The sequence below is a fragment of the Vicia villosa genome, linkage group LG3 (genome assembly GCF_029867415.1).
Source record: "Vicia villosa cultivar HV-30 ecotype Madison, WI linkage group LG3, Vvil1.0, whole genome shotgun sequence".
NCBI classification, from domain to species: Eukaryota; Viridiplantae; Streptophyta; class Magnoliopsida; order Fabales; family Fabaceae; genus Vicia; species Vicia villosa.
The window spans coordinates 3,943,467-3,962,363 of record NC_081182.1 but is presented as its reverse complement, the minus strand read 5'-3'; the positions used below and the strand labels follow the sequence as shown (position 1 = coordinate 3,962,363).

The window sequence follows — 18,897 nt, the reverse complement described above, 5'->3', positions numbered from 1 at the left end:
TTCTTAAGATGATGATGAACACTTTACACTTTATTTACCTTATCTTTATTGGATTTGTCACTTGCCTTCACAAAGATAGTTTTACTAGTACCTGACTTATCAAACTTTGAATAACCAAGTTCACTTTTATCATTGAAATATCTTTGTCTACTACTAAGGATACCTTCCAATCCAATTTGTACCTTTTCATATCTTTCAATGACTCTTTTTAGTTGGACAATTTGAAAAAAATGAATTGCACTCATTGCATGTAAAATTTTGTTTTTCTTTTTCAAAATAATTTTTTTCCTTGTCAAAGTCTTTTTGCATTTTGTCAATCTTCTCTTCAAGAGATAAAATTTGTTTCTTTTGAGTTGACACAGTTTTGTACAAAATTTTACATTTATTAAGTATTTCATTAATTGCTTCGTGTGCATCATTATCATAAGAAGGTTTTTTATTACTAACCTTATCTTCTTCTTCATCAACGAAATGATGAGATGCCATCAATACAAGATTTGCACATTCTTCGCTTTCTGAATCGGATGATGAACTTACTTCATTATCATCCCATGCAATATTAGCCTTTTTGGACTTTGATTCTTTTATTCGTTTATGAACATTCTTCTTAGACATTTTTGGACAATCCGCCTTCATGTGTCATTGCTTTCCACATTCAAAGCAAGTGAAATTTTGGGTTGATGTAGAAGCTTCCTTCTTCTTGAAGAATTTCATCCTTTTTGCAAAGTTCGAATTATCATTATAAAAAAAAAATTGAACCTTTTTACAAGAAGCATGAAGTTCTCATCTTCTTTCGAAACGTCTTTTTCTACTTATTTTCTTAAGTCAACCTTTAAAGCAATACCTTTGGATTTCTTCTCTTGAGTCTCATGCCTTTCTAGTCTTCCAAGTTTAATCTCATATTTTTGATGTTTTCAGAATAACGCTACAAAGGTCTTATTCAATATACTCTTCTTTTCGGTTATCGCTGTCACTTTTGGTTGCCATGTCCCGGTCAAAGATCTAAGCACTTTAAGATTAAGTTCATCATTATAAAAAGTCTTACCGAGGGTCATCAAGTGATTTTTAAAATGCACAAATCTTTTCCGCAAGTCAAAGATTGATTCTCCGGGCTGCATTCTAAACAACCCATATTCTTGACTTAAAGTATTCAATCTTGATCTTTTCACTTTAGCGGTTCCTTCATGAGTGACTTCTAGTGTATCTCAGATTTTTGTAGCCGTTGTGCATCGAGAGACATGGAAAAATTAATCCTACTTAATGCTGCCTGAAGAATATTTTTAGCTTTCTTGTCATAGATAATTTTGTTCTTATCATCATCATCCCATGAACTTTAAATCTTTGTTGTACCAACACCATTGACAACACTTGTAGGAATGAAAATACCGTTCTCTTTTGAATTACATATTTGTTTCTCCATGTGCTTCAAGATGTGCTTGCATGCAGATCTTTCGAAAATCACAATACCAATCACAAAATTATGGCGGTTTATTGTTGTTACCACCGTCTCTAAAAATCGAATTTGTAGAAGCCATTCTGGATCTTTAGGAACAAGTTACCTATAACCTTCTCAAATGCCAAATATACTTATGAAATATAATATAAAAGGGGAAGGGGTGAATCAGATTAATCAGTATTATTGAAATTTTCTTGGTTTATGATTGTTAGAGAGGATGTTCTTATTTTTCAGAACTAATATAGAAGATAAAGTGCTGAAAAATAAATGCAGAAAGTAAATAACACCAAGATGCATACTAGTCTCCCTTTTCAAATAAGAGTACATCTAGTCCATCACATCCCGTGAGAGATTTCACTATGCTAGAAATGTTACAACCAATCCACCAAATTCTCTTAAATATCGAACATAAACACAAAGAAACATCACATTTGTTTTCACAACATAGAAGATAAGGCACACCACTTTCATTTGTGTACAATTATCACTTACTCTAAGTGAACAAAAACAAAATTTGAATAAGAAGTAGAGTTTGAGCTTGCAACAATTATGAGAATTGATATTCCCTTTCAATTAACAATGTATAATACGTAAGTGCTCGGAACTTTTATGAATGAAACTTTAATGATGCAATAAAGGTTTATGCAAAAAAAAATTCACAAAGATTATAACTCAAGGCACTTAGATGAAAATTAAGAGAGTTTTGAATTTGAATTGAATCGGAAGAGTTCAAATTTGAAAATCTAAATTCATAGCTAATTATACTTGAATTATACATTTTGGAAAGAGTATAATATCACGAATCATTGCCATGATATAGAGATGAAGTTTGTAACTTGTTGGATCAAATTGAAAATGAAAAAGTATTCATTGTTTCATTGGTAATCGATTACAGAGTTTGGTTAATTGGTTACAACTAAAGCTTTTTCTAAAAATGTTAAGTTTTCGTTCTTATCACCGGTTAACACATTTGTGTAATTGGTTACAGTTGATTGAAAATGTAAAAAACAGTTTGTAACCTCGTGGTTTCAAAAGCACGTGTTATCAAATGAGTTTGAATGCTAGAGATCAACAATTCATTATTGTTTTGAGTACTGTGGCAATATACAAAGCTTAATTGTAACACATTGTCAAGAAAATTGCTACATTATTGACAGGTTGTGGGGTTAAAAACAAATTCGCTCCCTAACAATTCCTGCAGAGGCGGAAGAGATCTGAAAAATACTCCCAATTAATACAGAATTAACGATTTCTACACCACCAGCGGAGCACGGAGGCGGCACTAGTATAAACCTGATATTGCCAAATTGTATTCATTTTGCGTTTCTATGTTTTAAGAAAAAAGAAAGTCCGACACATGACATATTTTGGAGCACACAATTGATCAAATGGAGAAGGTTGTTTGAAAGACACATACCTTTTCCGCCTCAAATGCAGGGAATCCAGATCCTTTTCAATTTAACCTAGGCATGACAATAAAACCCATACCCGCGAGTACATATCCGAACCCGCCCCAAAGTTGACAGGGAAAACGCGCTTTGATTGATTTTGACTTTTCCCCGATTATAAAATATGGGACGAGTCGGGTAATGGGACCACCCCGAATCCGTCCCGTTTATTTTATTATGTACATTATTATTTATATTTCATAATTTATATTATTAAATACGTGGCTTATGTTTTGATAATTTGATTTGTATTTATTGTTTAAAATGTATGTATGAAATATTTTGAGATTGTTTTATTTTATTATTTATAATGTAATTTGATTTTTGAAAAAATAATAATTTTAATTAAAAAAGAATTTGTTTTATTAAATGGATAGTGGCAGAGCAAATATATCCGAACTCTAATTCATTTGAGACGGGTTTGAATTTTAATTCTCCATCCTATTTAGATTTGGGATAGGGAACGAGAATTAATTAAAAATTAAAATTTGAGTTTGAAGAGGTAAAACCTGTCTCCAGCCCACTAGTTTCCATGCCTAATTCAACCATAGCCGTTTATCTCATCTCATTTTGATAGGAGTATATCAAAACGAAACCAAATCAACATTCAAAGGTGCCGCTGGCAGAGGAAAAGATGGGTGTTCTTTCTCAGTACGCGGTTCCGTCATGCTTCATTCCTTCACTGTACGGTATACACTTACTCATTCACTCTCTTTGTTATCTCCTCTTTTCATTTTCATTACAAGTTAGTCATTTCAACAAACAGGTCATGTGCAGCTTCAACGCTCCTTCGCTCTCGCCTCAGACCCACCATTCGATGCTGCACCACTCTATCATCTACCTCTACAGACACTCCAACACCTACCTCAACCCCTATCAAGTAGTAATTCACATTCAATTCAATTCTCATTCAATTCAATTCTCATTTCAGTTTTATCATCTTCAACTAACTAACTAACGTCTTCTTTTTCCACAGGAAACGAGTTGCCTCGGGAGTTCAACCTACCGGCTCAATTCACCTTGGAAATTATTTCGGCGCCATCAAGAATTGGGTTGCTCTTCAGGTTTTCGTTAAATTTCTTATTTCATGTTTTTTTTAAATAAGGAACCAGCTTCTGCCCACCGCTACATTGTTGATTGATAATGATATGTGGTTTATTTCACTTGCTATCTATGAGCACGGACCCGGGGAAACACGATTCTGACATGTCGACACCAATAATAATTTATAAAAATGAATAAATTAAATGTAATCATGTCGGTGCTGGTGACATTGACACGGACACACATTTTTTTCAGAGGTGTTGGTGCTACTGAGCTAGTTATCTCATATGCGCATTTTCCTCTACAAGTCAATATTCTCAGATACTGTTTTATTGCGATTGAATACTCAATTTAAGCCACCTTCTAGAGACTGAGTCTGCATGATTTGTCAATTAAGCACACTTTCGGTTTGATTTACATGCATTTCTTTTTGTTTAATCCTTCTATTAGTAGTGTAGGATATTGTTACTCGGACCAATGAGTGCGGTTTTCTAATATAATATGTTTGTGTTAATTGTGTATTTGTTTTGAGTCCAGTTCAACACTAAGGCTTTGTTTGTGAGTTTGGAAGGGAAGGGAGGAGAGAGCTTTGGAAAACAGGAAGAATTGGGTGAAAAGAATAAAAAGATTTTAAGTAGGAGGGTTTTGGAGGGTTTGATTTTATTCATAACACCAAAAACCCCATAAAATAGGGGAACTCAAAAAATATATTGAAGAAGGGTTTTGGAGGGCTTACATAAAATTTCCAAATATCTTTTAGGTTGTTATACTATTCTGAAAATTAAAAATTTAGTAATGATAATGACTCTATTATCATTCTAAATAAAATCATTTTTTCAAAATATGTCAAATATTTTTCTATATTTTTTTAAAATTTCGTTTTCGGAAGCCTTCCTCTTCCCCTCCCTCCAAACTCGCAAACATAGCCTAAATGGTTTTTTATTCACAAATATGCAAGACTTTTTTAGTTTTAAGAATTAACATTGATTTCAATTTTGTTGCAGGATGAGTATGATACTCTTTACTTCATTGTGGATCTGCATGCGGTATGTTCATATTTCTTCTGCTAATAACTAGACTCGTATAACTCCTGGTGATGATTTTTTTCGTTCTCTCTTTTTTATTGTTTGAGCTGCAGGTCTGACGTCATTTAATTTGATCTTTTGGTATGCATTGTAATGTGATAATTAATGGATATTCTTGAATTTCATAATTTTCCCTCTAATTGTGCTGCTGATGAGCTTTAGTGAGTTTACTATTCCGCAAGCGTGGACTCGCTATTGTGCCGTTCACTATTTCTTGGACAAATGTAGACTGGCTTTATAACTAGGTTATTTAGTTTTAGGTTTCTTGTAAATTAGATTGAGCAGGCCAAGCAAATTCACATATTTGTTTATTGATGAGGATATCGATCTAGAGTATAGTTAAAGCCACCTTTGTGCCAGTTTAGATTTCCATTTTTGTTTTTAGTTGAAACTTCATCCATATTCCTCACAAATAAAATTTGTTTAGAATAAAAGTAGTAGCTCGACTTGCAGGTCAAAAGATGTACCACATGTAAAACGTGGTCAGTTGAAATCACATGTACACAACCTATGCAACACTGTCATAGAAAGATTTGAAGGGTCCATACTTCACAGTTACACCTTAAAACACACTCCGGTTAATCGTATTGGTTTTTGGATAGGAATTTTTGGGCTAACCTTTTGCACTTCATTGTACTTATTAAACCCAACTTCCATGTTTTATAGACATTGAGTAATAATGTCCCATTTCTCACCCCTTTAGATTTTCTCCCACAGATTACATTGCCACACGACAGACAACAATTATCTAAGGATACAAAGTCAACTGCAGCCATTTACCTGGCATCTGGGATAGATCCTTCAAAGGTTCTTTACAACTTTTGCTCAGATCTTTTTAAGGAATAATATTTATGGTGGAAATCTCTGAACCTTTGTCCATTGAGGATAAATGACATTCATTTCTGCAAACAGGCTTCAGTTTTTGTCCAGTCTCATGTCCGAGCACACGTAGAATTGATGTGGCTGTTAAGTTCCATTACACCAATCGGCTGGCTGAACAGAATGATACAGTTTAAAGAGAAGTCTCGCAAGGCGGTGCGTTTATAGCTGTATGCATTTCTAATTTCCATTTTTACTTTATTTATTATTTTTGCTATCTTGTGGATCTAGTTTGCTTTGCATTATATATATATATATATATATATATATATATATATATATATATATATATATATATATATATATATATATATATATATATATATATATATAATTCTTTCGTTCTTTTTAACTAGTCAACAACAATAGTTTCCTTCTTCTAAAGTAAGATTGTTTTATTTGTAAACAATCAGTAAATAAAATAATTATGTCGCGGCGCGTGCAGACACATGCATTAACACATTTAAACAGGGAATGTAAGAAGTTATTCAATTTAAACAGGGAATGTAAGAAGTTATTCATAATTAAGTATAAAGATTTGGTTTTGAATGGAAAGAGCTTGAGTGCGTGCCACATTTGTTTTTTGAGATTTGCTTATGCTTTCAGCTCTCAATACTGCTACTTCTTGACTATTTTCATTATTGCTCTCCAGCTAAAGTAAGGAAACAATTTGTGTTCAGATGTTTAGGCCTTGATTGCCGGTGAAAGACTATTCTAAATTATTAACGTCTATTTACTATATTTCCATTTGATTGTACTATGTTTAAGCCAGTGTATATTTGCTAAACCAGACCCTTGTTTTTTTCTTATCTTTTCCTCACAGCTTGTATTATTCATTCATCCATATAACTTGTTCTTTTGGAATTGAATTTTAGGGAGATGATGAAGTTGGGGTTGCTCTTTTGACTTATCCTGTTCTGATGGCTTCTGATATACTTCTATATCAGGTGGTTTTTTACACGCTTTCTCATGGAATTTTATAATTAAAATTTTATGTTCTATCTTATATTCCCCCCTGATTTATTAAGTAATAGTGAAAGTTGAATAACCTAGTAAATATGATAATGTTACTTAATTTAAATGTAACCAACCTTGCTTGATTAGTTTTTGGAACTTTTAAAATGCATTATGATATTATATTATATTTACCTTGGGTTAGTATAATTCTTACAAAAAATGCAGCATGCATCTGCAGACTGATTTTGTTCCTGTTGGTGAAGATCAAAAGCAGCATTTGGAGTTGACCCGTCACTTAGCTGAGCGGGTTAATAATTTATATGGAGGAAGAAAGTGGAAGAAATTAGGCGGGTGAGGAATTATTTTTAGATTAGATATAACCGTCCACTATTTAGCTTCTCTTTTTAAGATTTATTAGGCTTGACCATTCTTTATTCTGTACATATATGACAGGCGAGGTGGTGCTTTATTTAAGGCAAGTTATATTTCACCCCATTAGAATGAACTGATGAATTAAAATGCATTAAACATGTTTTTTTCTAACAGGGTTTTATGGCATTTAGGTTCCAGAGCCCCTTATACCTCCAACTGGAGCCCGAATTATGTCCCTAACTGATGGCCTGTCAAAGGTTTGTCCAATATTTCCACTTTCCCTCGCTTATGTGCGCATAGGAAAAGATGCAGAATATACTGTCCCTGTTCCTAAATATAAGTCCGAGTTGACTTTTTCTCTAAACATTAGTCTTGTTTCACATTATACATTTATTATTATTGTTATTCAAATATACCTCTAATTATTATTACCAAGTCGTGTCTTAGGAGATGAAAAGTCCGAGTTAAACACATTTATATACAAGAGGGTACTTTAAGAACATATATACATAGCATATACACATTAAATAAGCTGTCTATTTTTTTAATATATATGAAATGACAGAGTTTATAATAAGGGACAAAAAAGTAGTATTATATGATAATAGTAACAAACTTTATTTTTTGATTTGAGTATGAATTTATATATATGAAACTGCAAACTTTATTTTTTGATTTGAGTATGAATTTATTCTGACAGTATCACGGGTTCAATTTTATAGATGTCAAAGTCTGCACCTTCTGATCAATCCAGAATCAATATTCTTGATTCTAAAGATGTAAGTAACCATATTCACTAGAAACGATTTACTTATGTGGATTTAAATTAAATATGATTCTATCACCCATATTGAATGAATAATTTTTTTGCAACTTACATATTGATATATGATTAAATTGCCTATCAATACAAACAACAATAAACAAACAACAACCAAGCCTTATCCCACTAAGTGGGGTTGGCTATATGGATCAACTTTCGCCATAATGTTCTACCGGGGACCATGCTTTTATCCAATTCGTTAATCTCAAGATCTTTCTTAATAGTTTTTCTTATAGGATAAATTTGCTATTTGCTCTGTAGATTTAATTTTCCTTTCTCTTGCTCAGAGTTTACTTATTTTGTTTTGTAGCTTATAGCAAACAAGATCAAACGTTGCAAAACTGATTCATTTCCAAGGTTAATATTGTTGTTATCCCATTTTTAATGATATTATATAGTTATATAATGCTCATGGTCCTTGGAGGCTTCCTGTAAATGCCTATTTTTTTCTTCATTTACTCGTTTTCTATAAATATTTTCAAATTTGGTGATTGTTAGTTCATAATTGCTTATGCACTATGGTGAATCTAACAGCTTGGAAATCGACAATCCTGAGAGACCTGAATGTAATAATCTTCTTTCCATATATCAGCTCATTTCTGGAAAGACAAAAGAGGTCAGAAATGGATTATATTTCCTTTTCATTTTTAATTACTTAAGTTGTCAGTAACTGGTTTTGGAATCTTCCTTGTTCAACCAAGCATGTTTGATGCTTTCCATGTTAAAATTTTACTTTATAGTTTTACTTTTGTGTCTCTTACGTATTAAAGGCTTAAAGCCACATTGTTCTATCAGAAACCAAAATGTTAGATCAAGGTCTCTTTTTATGTTTCCTCTTCAAGTTTCAATTTCTATGTCCAACAAATAAATGTATTGGGACTAGGAGGACATCTCATGTTAAGTCTTTGTATGTTGGGTTTCTATGAAGGAGGTTATAGCCAGCCCGCCCCCTCCAATCAAAGGCCTCTCTTTCTTCCCTAGCAATTGGTCCAGCTGGTCGGATCAACTTGTTAGGAGACCAGAGAAATTGAAATGGGAGAAAGACAGATCCAATCAAAAGAAAATGCATTATTGAAAGAAAATAATTCTCCCCAAGGATTTCCTTTCTCAATAAATGCAAATGATCTCTCCTTTCACTAACAAACTATCAAAACTACAAAATACAAATAACCCCTATTTTTTTAAATTTTTTTTGGGTTTAGCCAACTAGTTCCGATCCACATAGTGAATCGACTAATCTGGTTTCGTGGTTCTGAAGTTCTAATTAACTGATCCTAACTACTTTATTGCCCTTTATTATTGTAACAGATATCTCATATTTGCTTCAAGAATATTGTCTGTTTTTCAATCCTTGATCATGAATTAGTCTTTTTCGAATTATGGCATTCAGATTAATATTTTTTAAGCATCCTCAACATATTACAGCCAATGTTGGTAAGAATTCCTGGACATTAATTTGTGAAGTAATTATTTCTACTATGACTAGTCAAAAGGCATGAAATGGGATATTGAACCTACATAGGAAAGCCCGGTGTAAACTTTAGTCTTTATTGTTATATTTCTTCAAAGCATTTCCCAATCAGGCAGTGATGTCTGACTTCCTAACATTTACAGAGATATTTTATTTTATACCCACTTTTGTGTACAGGAAATTGTGCAGGAATGCCAAGACATGAACTGGGGCACATTCAAACCTCTTTTAACAGATGCCTTGATTGATCATTTGCAACCCATTCAGGTTCGAAATACTAAATGTTACCTTGGCTAAGATTATTTTTGGCACAACAATAATGACTGTTTAATCATGCACTTATTACACAAGTTTATTTGGATACTTATAGTTTTTAATAGCCCATTCTGAAGGGATAATTTTAGACCATTCTGAAGGGATAATTTTAGATTGATGTGTGAAATTTGTTACATGAGTTTATTTGGATAAGTAGTGTTTATTACTTTCGGAAAGTTCAATTTTGAAATAATGGGTTTATGTTGGATTTGTTTCAATGAGAATTAAGTTTTACGTAAAATTACCAAAAATATAATGTTATTATGCAATATTATTGAATCATTAGAAATACGGTTATTAATTTCAATTAATATTTCTAGTAATCTTTTATACCAAAACATTCAAGTAGCTCTTGAAATCTTGCAAGAGAAGTTTAGTGCATAACTCATTTTTTAGTATTAGGAGAGTAATACTATCTTTTCTCACTAATAGAGCAGTTTGCCCCTTATATTTTCTTGGTGAGCTTGTAGTCTGCATTATCACTTCATGTTTTTTCCTCGTTTCCTTAACAGACTCGGTATGAAGAACTCATGTCAGATTCAGGTTATTTAGACAAAGTATTAAGAGAAGGTGCTAGAAATGCAGAAGATATAGCGAATGCTACACTTCATAATGTTTACCAAGCAATGGGATTTTCGAGGAGACAGTGATTGATGACGCCAAGCAAATTTAAGCTATAAGATTTGCGATATGGCTACTTAATTTAAAGGTAACTTTTGTATGATTTATCATCATCAGCCTCATTATTTTGGAGTAATCAGGGGACATATATAGTCGACTCCTGGAAGTGGGGAAGATTATTCGATGCAAAGCCTAAAGTTTTCGTGCATTCTTGATGTAACAGGTTGTTTCTTCTCAATGATTATGCTTGTTGCATTTGTTTTTTTAGTTTTACTTGTTTTGGATCTCCTCCATTGTTTATTTGTTCTGGAATAATATTGTAAACCAAATTAATAAATGAAAGTTGAGGTGTCTAGAATCTGACAATAGGAAACTCCACAATACAATTTCAGTTCACAAAGTAGTTGAAGATGTAAGAATATTGGATTTTCATATCTGACAATATTTTTCAGGTTGTGGCTTTCATTATTTCATATATTGTTGTTCCATTCAAGCCAATAATAATTTCCTTGTACTGCTGATCACTGAAATTGCAGCACTCACTAAGACATTATTATATCTCCCAATTGCTTTATTCTTTATCCTCTTTCTCCACTAGCTCTAATGTCAACTTGATCATTATATCCTCTTATTACATCTCCACTATATATTAGTTGTTGTCGAATAACACATGAACATTATATACTTACTACATCCCCACTATTATAATGATTCACTTTAATATCTCTTCTATTTTTCCAATTAAACAAAACTAACACATTATAGAAAATTATAGAAAATATTTTGACATAATTAATAGACTATAACTGAGTCTTTGCTTATGAAGCAAAAGTTATCAAAATTAACTGTGTTGATTTCAAACGTCATTTTGGTAAAAGTTTATTAATATTAATATAATCAACAATGCATTTATGCTATGATAGAATTTTCTTTTTTTGGCATAAAGCTACTAGAGAATATAAACACAAAATGCATGAATATGAATAATCACACGTCATACATAGTGCATTCCTCTCACATCAACAAATACTAAAATTATACTATCACATTAGTATCAATTTTTTAGAATATTTTTAAGATTATAAATGTTTTTAAAAAATTCTTGATTCTTTTAAAGTGTTTTTGTTGGTCTCTATTATTCTAAAATCTTTTTGATGTTATGATTTTGGAAGACCCAGTTATATACATTATCGAGCTCTATAACTCTTTGAATTTAAATGTGAGATCTTCTAATTTACACCAATTTTTCTTATAGGTGTTTCAATGAAATAACATTTTTTGGAATATATTCTCAGTATTATAATTTTTAGGAATAATATTGTCAAAAATTATATTTTTCAAAAACTTTATAAATTTTATTTAATTTAAAAAATGATAAAAAAAGATAAAGAAAAAGAAATATAAATACTAAGTTGTAGTTAATTAGTTTTATTTTTTTTAGAATATTGAATTTTCACACTCTAAACATACAAATAAATATGAAAAATTATGTGTAACAATATTCTCAAAAATAAAAAATATCTAAGAATAATTTTCAAAAACTTAAAGCAATATATTGCTCGTATCATATTTGAAACAATCATACCCTACATTACAATATTGTATTTCAAAATTAATCTCTTTAAAAGTAAAAAGTATAATAATTAGATGATATCATTTTAAAATACAATTTTAATATTTCTGTTCGATGATTTTTTTAAGATTTTGAAAATATTATATATATATATATATATATATATATATATATATATATATATATATATATATATATATATATATATATATATATATATATATATATATATATATATATATATATATATATATATATTCATATAAATATGTTACACGTGTCTTACATAATTTGTGTTGATGCATTTGTGTCAACTTGTAAAACAACATGTAGAAGAAGGGGCAATTTGGAATTTTCTATGATATTCTTCATTCTTATATGATATAATATCATATGAGAATAAGTAACCATTTTGTGAATTAGACCAATGGAGTAGTAGAAATCAAAATTCATTTCAGAGCAGATAGAAGAGATTGAAAGGAAGAGAAAGAGAAACAGAATCAAGCAGAACAACAAGAGAAGAGAATAGGTAACTTGTATTTTGAAAAGTGTAGATACCGTTTTTGGAGTATGTTACGAGTTTTTTTTATATATTTTTTTAAATTAAGTCTTACTATTTTCTCCCATATAAAACAACTAATTTAATTAACAAATTCACACAAACTAACAAGATATAGAATTGTATTTTTATTAAAGTATTTAAAGTTATTAGAATAATATTAATTAAATAGTATAAAAATTAATATTGTATTGAAAATTTAAAAATATCTTTTATTTTGTAATAATTTTTTAATTAAGATGATGCAAATATTTCATTGCCTGTGTTATGTTTGGTTAGATTATTTCAATTTTCAAAGACTTTTTACTCTTAATAGGATAGGTGTTGTTTTCAAAACAAAATGCAATGGTCCCTCAAATAATGCATGGTTAATGTATGGTAGTAATTATACACACATGCATACTGAACAATAAAATTAATATAGGACTAGGAGTGTCAACATTTAAAATAAGGCCAAATTGAAATTTTGCATAACATAATTCTTAAGTAACCATTTTCTGAACAATGAAGTAGTGGAAGTCAAAATTCATTTCAGAGGAGATAGAAGAGATTGAAAGAAAGAGGAAGAGAAATAGAATCAAGAAGAAGAACAAGAGAAGGGCTAATCACTGCTAAACTCACTGGAGAGCAGGTAACATGATAAATAACTTTTATTTTTGAAAAATGTGGAAACTGTTTTTGGAACATGTTATGAGTTTTCTTTAAAATTAATTATTACAGTATTATTTTCTTCAATATATATAAATCAACTAATTTTAAGAAATTCTCACAAACTAACAAAATATATAATTGTATTTTTTTTGTATTTGATCATATATTTGTCTTCTCACTTCTATTATAAATATGTAAATTGAAAGATATTAATTTGAGAGTTATGTAAATCATATTACTTAGATAGTATAATTAAAAGTTTAATGTTGATTTTAAAATATTAGTTATTTTGTAATATTAAAAAAAAACTGAATCAATCATTTTAGAGTAGTTTGAGTAAAGTTTAATTGAATAAGTAATATTATGAGAAAATGGAATACGCAAATTAGTTTACACTGTCAACCAATCACAATCATGTGAAGTGTCAAGTCATACTATTATTTTTGAATAAGTTATATGATATAGCTAAATGATAAATTCTCATTAGATAACAATGTAAAACTATTTTACATTGTGCAATACCTTTTAATTCTAATGTATTGCTATTAAAAGACATTTTTTGTTTGAATGTTAAAATAAGAGAAATGAAATAAAAAAATAAAAAATTATGATTTATTGAATGTTACTATGTTAGACATCAAATTTCATTTTTTTTCTTCAAAATAATATTTTCCAAATTTGTTTTTGATGCTAATTGGAAGCTATAATTGTTGACAGGGTATTGAGATTAATTAATTAATTAATTAATTAATTAATTAATCAGTGTGTAAATGGAGGGTGAAAAGGTTGTGTCTATGAAAGAGTACTCAAATGAGGAAGTTGATGATGATGGAAGAATAAAGAGAACTGGTATATATGCTTTCTATATATCTTTCCACTTATAAACTGCATCTGAGTTCAGCATCTTTCTTTTTTCAGAACCATATAACCTTTTCCTACACATCTTTTATACACTTTTATGTTGTGATGAAAAAACAAAACTAAAATGTTCCTTATAAAGATGTTTTCTAGAAAATACTCTAACAATTTTGGAGTACACAATAATATGATAGGAATAATATATTTAAAATAAAATGTTGAATAAGGGTTGAAAAATTCATGTTGTTCAATATATTAAAATTAAATAGTATATATATATATATATATATATATATATATATATATATATATATATATATATATATATATATATATATATATATATATATATATATATATATATATATATATATATATATATATATATATATATATATATATATATATATATATATATATATATATATATATATATATATATATTAAAAATATTTTACTCTAGGTAACTTTAATATTTTGTGTTGGATAAATAACACTCACTTATATTTAATTATATTTTGAAAGGAGATTATGCTTTATATACCACTTATCACACAATTAATTTGTACACTTATACACTTCCCTATATAGGAATTTGGATCTCATAATTCTCTACCTTTCTCTAACTTTTTCTCTCATAATTTACTTTCTCTCACATATTTTTTTCTCCAAAATAAACATCATTACTCTTTTGTCTTATTAATTTTTTTGACTTAAAACCACTCTACCTTTCCCTCCCATTAGCTATCAACATTCATATGGTAATTCATATAACTCTCTTGATCTTCTACTACTACTTAGCGGTGGCAAACGGGCATGTCCGCCCCGTTTAATCCCACCCCATAAAAGTCCGTAAAAAATGGGGCGGGGCGGACATATTTGATTGCGCGGGTCTAAAACCTTGCTCCGCCCCGCAAAAACATGAGGACGAGGCGGAGAAAGCCCGCGGACATCGAACCTTTTAGGTTTAAAAATAGTAAAATTGTATAAAAAAGCCAATGTCCGCAAAAGCCCGCAAAAAACGGGGCAGACACATTAAAAGGAGCGGACCTAAAACCTTACCCCGCCCCGCATAAAAGTGCGGGCAAAACGGGCTTTCCCCGCGGACCGGACCCGTTTTGCCACCCCTACTACTACAACTACCAAAAAAACCCTATCAACCATTAGCTATCAACATTCATCCACGCCATGCAAAACAATTCATATTTTAGGAATACATTTTTCAATATTTCAATCGAGAAAAGTATTAAATTATGGAGTATTTTCTTTGATTGGCATCATAAGAAGGTTATTCCAAAATATAACAATGACCTCGCAAGAGGTGAAAACAACAACACCATTATGTGATATATTGCAAGAGCAAAAAAAATGTTTTGTTTAAGGTTGGTGTTAAAAAAACAACATACAACACGAAACCTTGAAGATTTTTTCTGTCTAGCAATTCATCCCAAATAATGATTTGTACAAGTTTGGAGTTGCTATAGATGAGTTATGTTTAAGGTAAAACTTAATTAACGAGTGCTTTTATAGTAAAATCTGATTATCTAACCCCTCGATTATTACAGAAACTGAAGGAATAGATCATTTAATGTACAAATAAAAAATAAAATTAAAAGAAAGACACCATTTTAAAAGAAATAAAAACATAAACTGCATTTGTTGGAATTTGAAGCATGTTTTGATTTAGTTTTTCCCTCGGTTATATTCAAAAACAGAGGATATAAATGATATTTAAAAAAAAAAAACGGCGCGTCTTGGAGTTATACATCGTTTTTTTTTTTGGTTGAGGTGAAAGCTTTGTCATAAAATGTATTATTTGTAGTGGTGAATTAAGAGAGTCTTCTCAAAGGTTTTAAGCGTGTGTGTGATTTTACCTTAGTAATTGCAGAAATATTCTTGTGCCTTTACAAGAATCTGGTCACTTAGACAAACACGACTATGCGAGCTTTCACACTTCCAAGAACTTTGAATTTAGCATCACAACGAAATTTGTATCTTTGGCTCAATGAGGCCAGAGATGTGTTTAAGTTGATTTTGGAGAGTTGAGACTTGACAGTCCAAACCACCGAAGAAACTTAAAACACAAGTATTCATTTGAATGTCATTGGACAACATTGTTGACTTCAAAGAGATGACTTGATTTCCTAGGCATTTGAAAAAGAGCATAATCAAAAGGATAAATTGATAAAACATCTTTGTACGGAGAGCATCTTTGACCACTTGAGCTATCTTTAAGAAAAAAAGACTTCATTAAATATCGTTGTATATCAGAAGTTTTCATCATTAAAATCAGACAATTGATTACGACTTTTATATCAATAAATCCACCATTTTGAATCACCTTGATAGTAATTGGAAGTAAACAGACCCGCTAAATGAACACTATTGCACTTGCTCACAACCCCGTCTTTCATGGTTGTGCCAAACACATGAAGTTTGACTCTCGTTTTTTTTTTTTGTAAAAAAAAAAGTGCTCAACAAGCAAATCATAGTTACTCATATTCCTAGCCATTATATATGCGTTGGCATCCTCACTAGTCAAGAACTATTGATAATTCTAATAGAAATAACCTTTTAAATATTGACAAATTAGTTAGATATTTGTTTTTATAGGAATCAAATTCTCACATTTCTTCGATGTTGTTTGTAAAATTAATATATGACTAAAATTGTGAAAATGTAAAAACAGAGTACACAAATAGATTAAGTAAATGAAATAGAAAGTTAGATACTATTATATTATATATAAATATTTCATGCATTTTTTATTGGATATTTTTGGTTGTAGGGAATGTGTTGACAGCAACAACACACGTTATAACAGTGGTAGTAGGTGCAGGAGTTTTGGCTCTAGCATGGGCAATTGCTCAACTTGGATGGATAGCTGGCATAACCATTATGATCACATTTTCATCCATTTCCATTTACACTTACAATCTTATAGCTGATTGTTATAGATATCCAGACCCAGTAAATGGTAAAAGAAACTACACTTACATGCAAGCTGTGCATGCATACCTAGGTGGAACAATGCACGTGTTTTGTGGATTGATCCAGTATGGAAAACTTGCAGGTCTTACAGTTGGATATACTATAACTTCCTCCACAAGCATGGTGTATGTTATTTCATTGATCTCTTGGTAGAACTTTACTCTAATTTTATGAGTTCATTTATTTTTCATCTAATTTATGATAATGATTTTATGTGGCAGAGCTATAAAGAAAGTAATTTGCTTCCACAAAAATGGACATGGAGCTTATTGCAAGTTTTCAAATAATCCTTATATAATTGGTTTTGGGATTGTTCAGATTTTCTTGTCTCAAATCCCAAATTTCCATAAGTTAACATTGATATCAATTATTGCTGCTATTAGTTCTTTCGGATATGCATTAATCGGAAGTGGACTCTCTCTAGTCGTTGTGATATCAGGTATAATATAAACCTTTTCACCAGAATTATTAAATTCGTCGTTAAATCGTTCACCGATATCAACAACTAGTAGTTTTAACGTTAAATAGGGAAAGGAGAACCAACAAGATGGTCTGGAGTCAAAGTAGGACCAGGATTATCAAGAGAAGACAAAGTTTGGAAGATTTTAACTGCTTTGGGAAACATTGCACTTGCTTGCACTTATTCTACCGTTGTTTACGATATAATGGTAACAACGCACCCGCGCGCAAACACGCCTTACTAACTAGACTTCAACAATATTCTCTATCACACATTTTAAGACATTTTTCTCTATGTATATGTTTTTTTTAGGACACATTGAAGTCATATCCACCAGAAAGCAAACAAATGAAAAAGGCAAATGTGTTAGGGATCATAACAATGACAACACTTTTTCTCCTATGTGCTTCACTTGGTTATGCTGCATTTGGTGATCATACTCCAGGGAACATCCTCACAGGCTTTGGATTTTATGAGCCCTTCTGGTTGGTTTCCTTAGGGAATGTTTGCATTATAATTCACATGGTCGGAGCATATCAGGTAAATATCTTTGGATTTTTCTCTTATTATTGATATGTTAGATATACGATTTGATAATGGTATAACAATATGATGCAGGTGTTAGCTCAACCATTATTTCGTATAGTTGAGATGGGTGCTAATATGAAGTGGCCACGCTCGAGTTTTATAAATAAGGAATACGCAAACAAAATTTGCTCCTTTTCATTCAACATCAACATGTTTCGGTTAATTTGGAGGACGATATTTGTGATAATGGCCACGGTTATGGCCATGGCAATGCCATTTTTCAACGAGTTTCTCTCTTTGCTTGGAGCATTTGGGTTTTGGCCACTCGTCATCTTCTTCCCAATACAAATGCATATATCTCAGAAACAAATCAATAAATTTTCATTGAAGTGGTGTGTGCTACAATTATTGAGTTTTGTGTGTTTTATGATTTCAGCATGTGCTGGGATTGGTGCCGTTCATGGAATTTGTAAGAATATCACAAAATATAAACTCTTCATGTATAAACAGTAATATTATTTAAAAATTTGTCGCACAAATAAAATGTAACAGTGTTATTCTAAGATATCAAAAAACTAACAAACACATTTTCGTATCTTCTCCATCAAGTTATTGTGATAGATATAGAGAAAATTCACTACAACAAAATTGTAATCTGGCATTGATATTTTCGAGAGGCATGAATTCTTAGAGAATAAAATGTGTCTTTAAGAGAAAATTCCTCGAATATTTTTGACGAAATTTTATAAAATATATTTTTTAAATAATTAAAGTTTCACAATCAATCTTGCTTAGGTTAGTTTTTT

At 30.6% G+C, this 18,897-nt stretch overlaps 2 protein-coding genes across 6 annotated transcripts; both read left to right on the top strand.

The window, feature by feature from the left end:
- The first annotated feature begins 3,432 nt into the window (after positions 1–3,432).
- LOC131660086 (tryptophan--tRNA ligase, chloroplastic/mitochondrial-like) lies at positions 3,433–10,922 on the top strand. 2 transcript variants are annotated; one of them, XR_009300693.1, is made up of 16 exons: positions 3,433–3,588; positions 3,671–3,784; positions 3,881–3,968; positions 4,953–4,994; positions 5,751–5,840; positions 5,946–6,068; positions 6,788–6,859; positions 7,108–7,220; positions 7,323–7,344; positions 7,433–7,498; positions 7,964–8,020; positions 8,375–8,421; positions 8,599–8,680; positions 9,713–9,802; positions 10,363–10,559; positions 10,695–10,922. XR_009300693.1 is itself a non-coding variant. In XM_058929221.1 (15 exons), exons 1-15 carry the CDS (start codon positions 3,539–3,541, stop codon positions 10,498–10,500), a joined length of 1,194 nt encoding a protein of 397 aa, XP_058785204.1. In that variant the 5' UTR covers positions 3,433–3,538; the 3' UTR covers positions 10,501–10,922. The 2 variants fall into 2 exon arrangements, 1 of the variants encoding a protein (XP_058785204.1); XM_058929221.1 differs by having other exon boundaries at positions 10,363–10,922.
- Positions 10,923–12,357: 1,435 nt separating this feature from the next.
- Positions 12,358–18,686, top strand: LOC131660085 (amino acid permease 8-like). 4 transcript variants are annotated; one of them, XM_058929219.1, is made up of 8 exons: positions 12,358–12,573; positions 13,139–13,234; positions 13,972–14,103; positions 16,901–17,228; positions 17,325–17,542; positions 17,632–17,771; positions 17,876–18,103; positions 18,182–18,686. In XM_058929219.1, exons 3-8 carry the CDS (start codon positions 14,025–14,027, stop codon positions 18,602–18,604), a joined length of 1,416 nt encoding a protein of 471 aa, XP_058785202.1. In that variant the 5' UTR covers positions 12,358–12,573; positions 13,139–13,234; positions 13,972–14,024; the 3' UTR covers positions 18,605–18,686. The 4 variants fall into 4 exon arrangements, with proteins under 4 accessions (XP_058785202.1, XP_058785201.1, XP_058785203.1 ...); XM_058929218.1 differs by having other exon boundaries at positions 13,114–13,234; XM_058929220.1 differs by having other exon boundaries at positions 12,358–13,234; positions 16,901–17,089; positions 17,186–17,228.
- The last annotated feature ends 211 nt before the right edge of the window (positions 18,687–18,897 follow it).

Excerpts from the sequence above, each read along its gene's own strand:
- LOC131660086 (XM_058929221.1), top strand. The coding sequence starts at position 3,539 with ATGGGTGTTCTTTCTCAGTACGCGGTTCCGTCATGCTTCATTCCTTCA. Across the intron at positions 3,785-3,880 it reads CCTACCTCAACCCCTATCAA|GAAACGAGTTGCCTCGGGAG; the intron begins GTAGTAATTCAC and ends CTTTTTCCACAG. Across the intron at positions 3,969-4,952 it reads AGAATTGGGTTGCTCTTCAG|GATGAGTATGATACTCTTTA; the intron begins GTTTTCGTTAAA and ends ATTTTGTTGCAG.
- LOC131660085 (XM_058929219.1), top strand. The coding sequence starts at position 14,025 with ATGGAGGGTGAAAAGGTTGTGTCTATGAAAGAGTACTCAAATGAGGAA. Across the intron at positions 14,104-16,900 it reads TGGAAGAATAAAGAGAACTG|GGAATGTGTTGACAGCAACA; the intron begins GTATATATGCTT and ends TTTTGGTTGTAG. Across the intron at positions 17,229-17,324 it reads ACTTCCTCCACAAGCATGGT|AGCTATAAAGAAAGTAATTT; the intron begins GTATGTTATTTC and ends TTTATGTGGCAG.